This window comes from Rhinichthys klamathensis, unplaced genomic scaffold, assembly GCF_029890125.1.
Source record: "Rhinichthys klamathensis goyatoka isolate OS25496 unplaced genomic scaffold, OSU_Roscu_1.1 h1tg000140l_1, whole genome shotgun sequence".
Lineage (NCBI taxonomy): Eukaryota > Metazoa > Chordata > Actinopteri > Cypriniformes > Leuciscidae > Rhinichthys > Rhinichthys klamathensis.
In genome coordinates this window covers 1,221,518-1,234,986 of record NW_026606675.1, presented here as the reverse complement: position 1 = coordinate 1,234,986, position 13,469 = coordinate 1,221,518, and the positions used below count along the sequence as shown (strand labels likewise).

Below are 13,469 nucleotides of genomic sequence, written 5' to 3'. Positions count from 1 at the left end.
CTGAAATTGCCCTTTTTCAGGCTTTTACTTGGTATGTAGATTGAATTTGGCAAATTAAATCATGACATACTAGTTCAGGGGTTTTTAATCAAATCTTGAGAAAAAAAATTCATAATTTCAAAAAATTCATCCACCCATCCATTCCATAAACCACTTATCCTAAATAAAATCATAATTTGAAAATACTCGAAGCATGTCTTGATATGGCACTCACTTTCACAGGATGGTCTCGGCTCAGGGTAATCCCAGGTGCCGTTAGCTTGGCAGCGGATGACCCTTTGACCCTTGTAGAAGTATCCAGGGTCACAGGTCAGCATCATCATGGCCTCGTATTTATTCTGCATGCCGTAAATAAGCCTCCACCTCCCATGATCCACCGCGGAGTGGCCGATGTCAGGGCAGGTCACAGCTGGAGGACAAAAGTTAATCTTAATCAAAATTTGCAATCGATTAAAATCGTTTATTTCCATGTTTAAACTAAATTTTTTAAGTCAAGATTGAATGTCGCCCAAGACTTTTAGATTCAACTCTATTTCTCCATTAAAATATTTTCATGAATTTAAAATAGTTTAAAGATAATACCCATTTTATGTAAATGAGAAACTGATTTTAAACTGATGGTTCCACTCATGAACTCACGGACACAGCGAGGGCGGGTCTCCATTGTGCTCCACCTCCCAGACTCTTGGCAAAGTGTTGACACTGGCTGAGCGTTGGCCAATCGGAAACCAGGATTACAAGAGAATGTGACTCTAGAGCCGAGAGTGAAGTGCTGTCCGATGACAGTGCCATTCACTGGAGCAATGGGCATCCCACAGGAAACAACTGTAAAGTAGAGAAAGATTGAAATCTTAACTCAAAATGGACTCACAAAACCCCAAGAAAACTGGCTATTTCTTTTTGCCGTCATACTTCAGAGAATACTCAGTGTAAACACACTCAGCGAACACTCCAAAAGCAGCATTGCGACTCTGCAAACACAAGCTTGCAGCGATTCTGGGAAGGTAAACAAGAGCAGCTAGAAATCAACAAGATGTGGATTACATCTGGACATGGGCTAAAGGAAACCTGAACACTCTCTGCAGCCACACTTAAATATAGGAATGTCAATGTCATAGATGGTAAAACATTGAACCAAATGTGTATATATATATATTACGGGTGTAACGGTTCACAAAATTCACGGTTCGGTTCGATACAGTGGTGTCACTTTTCAGTACGTTTTCAATACAGCAAAAAGAAAGAAATGCCAGAGAAATTTCCTATTTATTAAAAGAAAAATTATTTTTAAATAAATGTGAGTTTTCCTACATCTTGAAACTTTTAGTTTTATAAATGGGGGTAATCTTTGAAGGATGAGCAAATAATGTATAATATTTGAGTTTTGAAGTGCTGGGAAAAGATATAATTGAAAGCATTTTACTATTCCTGCCAAACTTCCATGGTTACAGTTAATGTTACTACATTAAATCCATGGTGAATGTTGCTGATTTCTGGACTTAAAGCCTATAAATAGCCTAGTTCATTCTTGAAAGTCATTATAATGCCTCTTCTTTCAAAGGACTGATACATAATGGATTTAATATCCATGCTAGTCAACTTTCAATAAATCCCGAGAAAACTCCCACCTCTCAATATGAAAAAGACCTTTCAGTATAGAGCAGAGGGAGTGCTCTGGCTCTCGGCCTAAGGCATCTCACACCGTCCCTGTCAAATAGACATCCACCCCGCTCACAGGTGAGGCCTTTGTTTGTCAGGAAGTGGTGATAAAACACAACACTTCTGAGACTGCAAAACAGTGGACCCCGTGGAGGCCCCTGCTTTAGTGGATGATAACTGCCTCTTTCTGAAGAGACTCTCCCCTCGGACAGCACATTAGCAATAGTCTCGCAGCTATGGCTCCTGGCTAACCCATTTATTGTGATGAGCAATTTGACAGATGCAGCCAAGCTCAAAACATTGATGGAATACAGAATTAGCCACGGATGCGCTGGTCTTTCGCAGAGAGAGAGAGTTCAGTGAGGAGGGAGGAGAGGTGGATAATCGCCTCCAGACTTTGTCCAAGGTGTTTTGGACAAGATTTTCAGACTCACCTTGGCAAAGTGGCACTGGAGCGTTCCATTGGTGGATGCCCTGTGGGGTGCGGGTGCAGGTGGCGGTGGTCTGGCCAATCAGGTTAAAGCCCCGGTCGCAGCTGAAGCGCAAGGTACTGCCCAGTTTCGTGCCCGTCAGGCTGTGTACCGAGCCGTTCACGGGAGGCTCCGGAGAACTGCAGTACGCCGCTGTAGAACATACAGGTTTAAACACAGCCAGAAGTCAAAAACGCATCCATCTGTGAAACCTCCTGCTCCAGTGCGTATTTTATTGCTTTTCGATTCCTCATCCTGTTTACTGGAAATAGCAGATATTAATGCAGCCGAGAGCAGAGGACTGATTAAAAAAGATGCATGGCATTGAATTGTAGGAACTCGTGGAAGGTCATAAATGATGGATTTGAAACAATAAAAAAAATCATTTTGTGTGCACTTTGTTCGCCTAAACGGTAATTCAGAATACAACCAGAGTCATTATACAAAGTTATGCTGTTTGGCATATGCAATCCAGGCCAGGTTCTATCCTGTGGCACGAGGGCCTGAGTTCAGATTTTAGTAGGAATCTTCTTGTTGCAGACCAAACAAGAAAAATAATGACGGTAATGATTCCCGCATAATATAAAAGGAGGTATGGAGGAAATTAGGAGGAAATGGGGCAGGAATGCAATTTGTTGCATTATCAATCGCTATGAACACGTTAAAGTCCTATCTGTTTCACGAGTTCACATGTATAATAACATATAATCCTTCAGTAATACAGGTAAACAGATTTGGCTTGCTGGCCCTAATACAGGGGCTTGAGGAAGTTACCCCCTTGAACTATTTAATTAATGATTAATTAATAAGTGAAAGATTACTGGAGGTTTCCCGGAAAAGATGTCATGGGAGTGAGGCAGGCTGCAAGTATTTTTGTTGCCCTTAAAAAAGAAAAGTTAACTTGAGAAGCCAAATTGCACAGGAAATTATTTCAAGATACATTCAAGACACACATTATAAAGGATGAGACAAAAGTACTGATTAAGAAAATGATTTTCTGCAGTGTAAGCAGCTGCTTATGTATATGCCCTTGTGTTGCCAATGACAGGATTAGATGAACAGGCTCTTACCAAACTTCCATTTAAATTCCATTACAACAATGCTAATTTCAGTCCAACACAATGCCTAGCAATGATAATTTCCTTTAGCAGAGTAAGGGACTGCTCACACAGGACACATTCTGGCATTGAAAACAGCTAGATGGCAATAAATGGCAATAACATGGAATATAACCGAGGGGTCTCAAGACGTGTTTTTCAAAGCTGAACAGCTGTTAACTATAGCTACATTAAAGGGATTTTAAAAACATTGCGCTGATGGCATTAGACTATGCTAAAGTCAAAGATGCCCATGTCCAGAAGTTAGAAAATAAAAATGTGTCCTATGTTAACAATCCATAAAGATTAATGGGTTTTTACAGCATGCTGTGATTTAAGGTCATCTATATGCTAGTGCATTTCCAAAAGCTGAGAAGATATACACTACTCTTCTAAAGTTTGGGGTTGGTAGATTTGAATGTTTTTTTAAAAGTAGTCTCACCAAGACTGCATTTATTTGATCAAAAATATAGTAAAACACTAATGTTGTGAAATATTATTGCAATTTAACTGTTTTCTATTTTAATATATTTACAGTGTAATGTAAACTTGTGCTTGCAAAGCTGAATTTTCAGCATCATTACTCCAGTCTGTTCAGTGTCACATGATCCTTCAGAAATTATTCTAATATGCTGATTTGATTCCTGATTATTATCAATGTTGAAAACAGTAGTGCTGCTTAATATTTTTTGTGGAAACTGTGATATGTTCTTGAAGTCCTGAATCCTAGAAGACAATTATTTTATTTGAAACGGAAATATTTTGTAACTGAAATGTCTTTACTGTCACTTTTAATCAATTTATGTGTCCTCACAGAATAAAAGTATACATTTCTTTCCAAACAATAATACGTTAATATCTTTCTGTTCTGAGAAAATAGACCAAATATACTGATGCATCAAATCATGGTTCATGGCTCTACTAATGGCATTTAAAATAAATTAATTAATTAACTAATAAAAAAGAAACTGTGAGAAACATTTAATAGGACTTTAGCTCTTCACAGAAAATGTTAAAAGTGAACGCTAACTCACTGTAGGACAAAGAAAAATAAATAAATAAAGATAACAGTAATGCAAGGGCAACTCTCACGTTTTACAAGACACAAATCTTTCTAATGATCAAACCACTGAAACATAAAATGTTTCCAGCCTCTAATCCATTAGCACTGACAGTGGAGATTATAGATAATGGACAAATGTAGAAGTTTACACATCACACACCTGTAGTAAAACTTTGAATAAAACCTCCACTAATGGTTTAAATGGCCCAGAGTGCTACGGACCGGTTTTGTTTTGTGCGTCATAACTCTCATGTAATAGAGCAGGTGCTGCCCTCTAAATGGCTAAAAAGACTGCTATTGATTGTTGGCCACAGAGGTCTGGCTGTAAGAGAAGGCTTAGTGGAAATTTAGCCTTCCCGCTCAATTAGTTTATTAAGTCTGCGTTACCAAGTCGAGAGCCCCAGCTTAGCATTTAATATAGTCACAATGTAAACAACCATTCATGGTTAAAGCCGTCAATTTTCAACCTTTAACCTGCTCCGTTTCTTGAGTCATTCGGCAAACCTCACACATGTGATGGTTGGAAGAAAAGGTCAAGAATTGAAAAGAAAAATGAAAAGAGAAATAAAGTGTAAGGAGCTGCTACAGTTGATGAAGTAACAGCCTGTGGAGATAAAAGATGGACTGAGAAAGAAAACCGAACAAAGCTTTGAGTCTGTCCCACCATCTGTTTTTGTCCCACCAAGGTATCGCTACAGAAGGGAAACCATATTGAGGAGGAAAACCTAGGTGTGCTGCTGCTGCTAACCCAGACTGTCACAGAGCCCTATATCAAAAATCCATCATGCGAGGATGGAGCGGAAAAAGCCAAACAAGCTTATGCCGAGAGAAGGGACCCTGATGAGCCAGACAAAGGGGTGATTAGTCATTCTTCTGAAACGCTAATGATTGGGAGCATACGGAAACTTTTTAAATATTTATAGGGTAATAACTCATTTGGAATTACGCCACTGCTCATGAAAACTGTGCAATCAGGTCTTGATAGCTTGTGGCAGTATTTCCTACGTAATTCTGTTTTTGCAGCGGGGAGTCATAATTGGTCTTTTTGTGAATGTGTATCTTTAACAGTAAGTTGTCATAAACAGTCAGGCAGTCAAGAAGCCATATTTTATTTGTTAGATTGTCATTTGGAAGCCAAACCGATGAATAAGTTCATGAGTATTTATGACTAATTCATTAAAATAATCAGCTCATAAGAGTCATTTGCTCATGAATCAAACTTTTCTAGTTACACTATATGTTTGTTTTTACATGCATATAGTGAAGATGCAATAGTATTATTTCATGGCATTGTTTAAATTCAACTGTAAACTCATAGATTGAGAAAAATACACTGAGTACAATGAAGAACTAAAGTAATAAAAACAAACAAAAAACAAAGCTATGAATCTATTAATATAAAAATAAAAATAAAAATAAATGATTTGCTTAAAAAAAAAAAGATTAAACAAATTGATTTATGTAAATTCTGTCGTGGTGAATTACAAATACAATTTGTGTTTTGATGATGTATTTAGACGATGTGTTGAAATGCTCACCTGAGTAGCGAATTCGAAAGCCCTTGTGGCTGGAGGTGTGATCGAAGGACCAGTGAAGGTAAACCTTGCTAGAAGAGCTAGTAATACTGAGCGGAGATGAATAGTTCCCACTCAGAGTAATGAGCAGTGGACTCTGTCTTGATGGACCTGCAGGATAAAGCAAAGCATAAGGTTATAAAATGTATCTGGTCCAAAAGTAATACATCTCAGACCAGATATGTGTTTGGCATTCTGATTCCAAAAAGCATTGATTCTAAACGTTTTTAGGTATAGGTTTACATACTTGAATTATTTTTCACATACTGTATTTTACATTGTTGCAGCACCTCTCTTCCCAGTCTGTCAGTAACATTCTGTTTAGTTTCGGTCTCTATGACGCCCCTCCTTCCAAAAATCAGTGTGATGTGATTGGTTTAACTGCTTCCAGCTTGTTTCAGAAATGTCATGGCCCTTACCATAACCGCCAGTTTTAACAAACTATTATTGCAACTTATCCAGGCCTCGACCCTTTTTTTGCATATGCATTGGATAGGAATCATTTAAATGAGGAATATTGTGATGTGTAAGTTCTAGGAAGAAAACTCAAGACTACAATGGAGGAGTTTCAGGGAGTTCAGAAACAGTGCACACTGATATAGAGAATAACTCCCTTTGGAGTGACTTTGTGCTTTGTAACTTTGCAGATCGATTTAATGCTCAAACAGCACACTAAAGAAAGATGTCAAAAATGTAAAAAAAAAAAAGCATATTAGGACCCCTTTAAGAAATTCAAACCCCTTCCACATTGGCTAAATCTAAATCTAAATCTAAAACTGAGGATTGTGGAAGAATCGGAAATGTTTTATAGGCCCAATTTTAGGTTGAACAGCCCTAAAAACCGGTGTAAACTAGGTCCAAAATGTTTAGTGAATTTTTAGCAATGGCCCTGATTATATATATATATATATATATATATATATATATATATACTTTTTTTTAGGTTGCCCAAGAAAAGTATTGTCTATTACTTGCTATCTTAGTAAATCAGAGCCTTTGATCTTTGCACTACTTTGTGCAACTGATCATGGCAAAAAAAAAAAAAGAAAGTGTTCCCACTCGTACCTCTTTCTGTCACTATCAGTAGCCACATATCTTACAAACTTCAAATTGACATGTTTACCACCAGCAGTGACACAACTGGTGTGTTTCTGTCACAACATAGCCTCTCCACCTCTCATGGCTAATGTTGACTGACAGGGCTCCGTCCATAAACTTCACTGGTGGTGCTTTTAGATCAGCTGAACTCTGATTCAGTCCAGAGGGGTGTGTGTGTGTGTGTGTGTGTGTGTGTGTATTAAAGGCTATTCCAGACGTCATGTTAGTGTCTGGGTCAAGCTGAAGGGAGGTAGAGGGATTCAGTGTGATCTGGCTGGCTATGGCATGTTGTGAAAAGCAAAGTCTGCTTCGTAGCGCAATGGGAGCTGAAAGCGTAATCAGCACGGAGCATGCCAGCTCCCCTCAGGAGTGGCACACACTGCTCCCAGATGAGTCACACAGTCGCTTTGTCAGCCTTAGAAAAAGGCATGTTGCACAATGCCATTCTGTGAGACCCCGCTGTCATATACTGTAAGTTTATTTTACTCATTCATTTCACTCTTTTTAACTAAGCTTAGATAAATGATTATTTAAAGGAACTATAAGAATACATAATGACTTTGGGTGAAATTGTACATTTCACAATATTACTGTTTTTACTATATTTTTTATCAAATAAATGGGGTACAAGTGACTTCTGGACCGACCCAACATTTCTGAACATTGAAACTTAATCTATATTTAAATTTAATACTATCTTCATGTTTATATGTTTAACTTGTGTTTCAAAATATGTAACTCAAATTAAACGATATTGCTGGTTACTGCAATTTTTTACTTATTTTGCTTTTTTTTTTTCATGTAGCAAAATTTTGAAATAAAGAAAGTGGAGGCTTATTTATGTCATTCTTTCTTTGTAAAGTTGCATGACTCAGATATAATTGGGGGCCACTTTAATGACGCCTAAAATGTGATGAGCCTCTGTGTGTGAGATGAGCCTTCTGACCTGTAATCCACTTCTTAATCTCAGTCTAAATGGGTTCACTTTCACCAGAAAAGCCGCTGACCTAAGACTGGCCCTGAACAGACCCCTGTTGGCTAAAGCAATTTCCTTTGCCTTTTACAAAAGGTTTTCACTGTGTAAAAGCAAAGTTCATCCCTTTTGGCCTCTCTTCAACTGTCTTTCTTGTTCAACACAGCAAGGCTGCTTGTGAGGTGTGTATCAGTAATTATATTGGAAGGAGGAGAAGAAAAACAGATTTTGTGAGCAAAAACCATGTCTGAACTAGTTTTGCTATGATGTTTGTTCCTTGATTCAAATTTCAATCTTTAAACTCTATTACAACAACAGCTAAAAATAAATGATTATTAAGTACTTATAATTTATTTAAATAATAACAATAATAACCAATCAAAATTTTATTTAAAAAAATAATTTAAATAACTGTTTAAATAAGAAATACGCTACCTTTCAAAAGTTTGGGGTAAGTACGATTTAAAAAAATAAATCAATTAATACTTTTATTGAGCATATTAAACATTAAAGGACACATTAAACTGATCAAAAGTGACAGAAAAGACATTCATAATTCATTCAAAAGAACCATTTCTATTTCTTACAATGTTATAAATGCTGTTCTTTGGAATTTTTTTATTCATCATAGTATCCTGAAAAATTTATATTTATTATTATTATTCATTTTATTATGATTATCATCACTAGCCTATAAATCTAGACGCACCCTAGCGGCAGCAAAAATTATTTTGCAGCAAAGTGTGGTCTAGCAACTCTCCGTTGGCTTTTCGAGCTGGAAAAACCAAACTCTGGTCAGGCCAATCACATCGTGTATAGAGTTGGTGGGCGGGCTTAACAATGACGGCAGAGATGTGACGGTTCTGCGTGATTTCCATAGGTGATTTCCCTGCTAACGTTACTTGAAAACAAAGAAGATGCTGCTGGCGAACAGCGGTCTTTCGAATCGGCTTTGGCCGCGACTCTGGATGACTTGGAGTTAAGAGAACGTAACTTAAGTCATTCTTAAAAAAGGAAGATGTGTTCGGAGTTTTGACGATCGGATACGGCAAAAGTTTAATATATCAACTAGCTCCGCTGGTGGAAAAACGCATGGGACTCACACAGCCACAGCCGTTCGTTGCTCTGGTTGGTTGTAGTGCTGTCCTATTGCGTGCCGAGGGATATTGAAAGACAACCGTTTATCCCGCCCCTCGGATTGAGGTATGCCAATTGTGAGTTCCCAGACCTAACATCTTGATGTAGGTCTGGCTTGCCAGGCTATATCATCACATGAATGAGAGGAAAAGATCTTAAGGAAAAGCAATGCTAAATCCACTCACCATCAAAGATCTCCAGCTCGTCAAACTGTCTGCTGGTCTGAAAGTGTTCAATGGTGAAAGTGATGTTGTAACCTGAATCCACCTTCACCACCCAGGAACAGGACTCGAAGTGTGGCAGGCTGCTGCCCGGTGACTGGCTCAGGATTATCCCTGTGGAGGCTGTCAGCACCTCGTTCATAGGACAGGTGACTGTGAGGAAAACAGACAAGAGTGAGTTCAGCTCCATACATACAGATTTCCTTTGATTTCCCACATGCATACATCAGCCGTAGCGGTGACGCAAAACGCTACTACCTCTCCTAACCCCTCAACCATCAAAGCAACGTTCAGAACCATTACACTCATTTGACCAAGAAATACATGAAAGGAACCTTGATCAAAAACATAGAATTACAGAGCTATAGCTCCATTCAACGTGACACTTGAACTTCAGATGCAACAGAAGTTGTGCAGCATATTGATCACCCAACTATTCAAGCCCAATATACAGTCCCCACTTTGTGCATGTCTATGGTAAAGCACCGAATGCACGTCAATGATAACACAAAGCACGCTGGGCCAGTCTGTTTCTGACACTGAGAGGATTGATCACTGTTGTTCACATGGTTGTACAGCCTGGCTCTCATGCCTCAGTCTGTAGTTTCATCTCTCAGTCATTGATATTCCTCAGAGGCCCGCTGTGACATTTCCCCACACTTTTACCTTGAATTATCAGGCTTAATGCAGTGGCCCTTCTTGGCCGCTTCCCTCAAATCTCGGAAGCCTGTCTCTTATTTTCTCCATGGCTGTCGGAATACAAAGCAAGCATCCAAATACAAATCCCAACATAAAAGGATAAACGCTCATCTCTGACACCATTTTATTATTTTGGCTCATTTCTTCCGCATGGTGCAGATGACACGGATGAGAGGTAGAGTATGCATCAGACAGGGAGGGATTGTTATATTATCAAATATTTATGACACTTACGTTTCGGATATGAAATCTGGATTTTTATATTACTTGTCTTGCTAAATAAACACACAGCTGTTTCAGAGTTCCGCTGGTGTGAATACTTCATGATTGAGTTGATATCTGCATGAGATTATTATGGTAGAAGAATTGATGAGATCTTCTAACCCTACCGCTTATCAGAATATCGACAGACGCGGCGTGCTAAAACCCTGTAAGCAACATGACCCACAGTAAACAGTTTTGTTTCTATATTTGGCCTCTTGGTCAGTCGTTTAGCACCTTAATTGACTAACATTTAAGCCCACGGGTCTGTGCACTGATTAGGATGGACGTTAATCAAAGCAATAATTGCATGCATGCTGTGCACTGTCCGGCTTTACGTGTCAAACCTCAGATAAGTTATTCTTATAATTACATTCAGGTTCAGAGCCCAGTGAATTGCTTCGGTGACAATGATTAAATTACAAAACGTAGCTTTGAGAATTGATATGATATAAATCACACTTGTGGTTTCTGGTCGAGATTGAGCCTGAGCTCGGCGGATACACAGGAGCGGTGGATCCGTTTGACACGTTTCCTTTACGAGGGTAAAATATAGAAGCTCTGGGACTGGCTACACGGCTCTGAGGTGATATAAAATGTGAATGCAGTTTCATCGGAGGACAAACATTATCATGGATGCATATCGATGCCCGCTTGAGCCTATCATCACTGCATAAAGCATAATGTGCTTAGGTAAAAAATACACCCCCGATAACCTACATCTGTGCATCCTGGAGCTCGCACTCACAAATTACATTCTTTAAAGTGTGAGTGTGGGTGTTAGGGATCTTTATTTGCTGCCGCATACAGTGCTTTGAAAGCTGGCTGTTAACCCATAACACAAACAAAGATGTACTGTAAAGCAGGCAGCGCACTGATAGACAAGTACTTTGCAAGCACCTTTAATGTATCATAACAGTTATAGGCCTTTGCTATATACTTGATATTTACATTGTCAGTGTATTCATGTTTAAATCAGTTTATATTGCAAACATAAAATAACTCTTGGCATCTGGCTGCGTATCTCACTGTGCTGCCGAGATCTGGATATTATATATAGAAATTGGACCGGTTTCATTTTTTATGTACTAAAATGTATTTACAAATACTTTATATACTAAATATGTATATTAAAAACTAAATATGAATACCTTTGTCAATATTATAATTATCAGTAATAATAAATGGTAACACTTTAGTTTAGGGTCCAATTCTCACTATTAAAAGGTCCCGTCCTTCGCGATTCCATTTTTCAAACTTTAGTTAGTGTGTAATGTTGCTGTTGGAGCATAAATAATACCTGTAAAATTATAAAGCTCAAAGTTCAATGCCTAGCGAGATATTTTATTTAACAGAAGTCCCCTTTCAAAGCCTACAGCGAACGGCCGGTTTGGACTACATCCCTCTACTTCCTTATTTTAATGACGTAACTAGAACAGTTTTTTTTACTAATCTCCGCCCACAGGAATACACAAAAAAAGGGGGCGTGGTCTTTTTGTGCTCCCACGGAGAAGAGGAAGAGTTTTGTTTGTAGAGTGTGTTTGTCGCCATGTCGTCGAGACGCTGTTATTTTCATGCCGGAGTCAATTCACCTTTGTTTGGCCTTCCCGGGGACGCTGTGCTTAGAGATCAATGGTTACAATTTATGTTTAACTCGGTTCCCGAAAAATATAATCCACAATTAAAACTATGTGCAGCACATTTTGCCGAGGACAGCTTCCTCAATCTCAATCAGTTTAATGCCGGATTCGCACAAAGATAATTTAATGTGCAGTCACGTAACATTCAACTTTTAATAAATAAATTATTGTAATGCATGGCAACGATTTCTTTTACGCAACATGGCAGCTTTTAAGGCTATATTCATGGTAAAAATAAAGTGTATTTATATAAAGTTGTTTGGATGAAAACAAATTCAAAAGAACTATACACAACAAAAAATTATTTAATTAGGAGGTGTTACAGTACTTTTTGGATTTCCGCTTCGCGTCGTGACCGCATTACCACCTCGGGTGTGCATTATTTTTCTAATAATTCAACGGCCTGTCGTCAATTATTCCTTACATAAAGCACATATTAATGCCTTATTCTGCATGACCATATTCTACATCCTTTAATCCCAATACATAAACTTAACAACTACCTTACTAACTATTAACAATCAGTACTTAGGAGTTTATTGAGTCAAAAGGTGTAGTTAATAGTTAACAGTAAGAATTGTACCATAAACTAAAGTGTGACCTAATACATATTTGGTATTTTAACTTTTTATTCTCCATTTTAGACCAAAAGGTAACCTTATTCATAACAGATTGATGAGTTACACCAATATACTGATAACTGTAAATATCAGCTTAAAGTCCTTATTCACAGAAGCGCCATCTTTGATTTTTTTTACCGGGAATGAAAGCCAGGCTGTGAGGGATGGACGTACATCTCTTCAGTGCACTGTTATTTAAGGCAAGTCGCCACCATAGAGCTTATACAGTTACAGTACAGATTGTTTCAAAGCAGCTTTACAGCGCTAACAGGAAAATGATGCATTTCGGCTGTTGTTCAGCTGAAGTCAGTTCGGAGTTGATTCAGTTCCGTTGAACCATTTAATGTGTTTTTGGACTGTTCTGCTGACGAAACGCTGCAAAAATATCTTTCCAAGAAATTGAATTTCAGTAAACAAAAACAAAAAACTCCAGAAGACATGACCTGTGGAAAATTATAAGTGATCTACGAGCTTTATGCAGCAGATGCCATTGAAAGCACGATAAGTCTATCCCTCACAACCCCACTTTCATACCTGTCTGCTCTGAAAAAGGTCTATTGAATTAACTGGTTGTCACATTTAACATGCAAACCAATGACCCAGCAATGCAAGTAAACTGCGTTTGCAAGACTTTATTAATAAATTAGGTTATTTCTCAGTAGTGACGTCAAAACGTAATCATTCATGTCTCTGACAGAGTATTCCATTTGTTATGTCGGTTGTGATGTAAAAAAAAAAAACCATTACAAACCAAAGAGTACTATTCCAACATGTCAGCTGGAAACTTAGACTCATATATTCTCTTCTCATGCAGTTACAGATGCAGAATTTTGACTGTACCACTTCTGCATGAGATTTTTTTTATAATTTCTCGTGTCAAGAAAGAGTCAGTTGGCGATGTATTTCCTTCTCCCTTACCACAAAACGTAAGTAATCCGCAGTAAGGACGCTTTCCTG

At 38.2% G+C, this 13,469-nt stretch overlaps 1 protein-coding gene across 1 annotated transcript in view; it reads right to left on the bottom strand.

Annotated features, from left to right (window-relative positions):
* Nucleotides 1-13,469, bottom strand: part of csmd2 (CUB and Sushi multiple domains 2) — a 334,540-nt gene that overhangs the window by 26,050 nt on the left and 295,021 nt on the right. The window contains exons 47-51 of the mRNA XM_056257596.1: nt 9,257-9,445; nt 5,828-5,974; nt 2,094-2,282; nt 640-825; nt 215-409 (exon numbers count right to left, since the gene is read on the bottom strand). Of these exons, the coding sequence (XP_056113571.1) occupies nt 215-409; nt 640-825; nt 2,094-2,282; nt 5,828-5,974; nt 9,257-9,445 (906 nt within the window). The remainder of the gene's footprint in view (nt 1-214; nt 410-639; nt 826-2,093; nt 2,283-5,827; nt 5,975-9,256; nt 9,446-13,469) is intronic.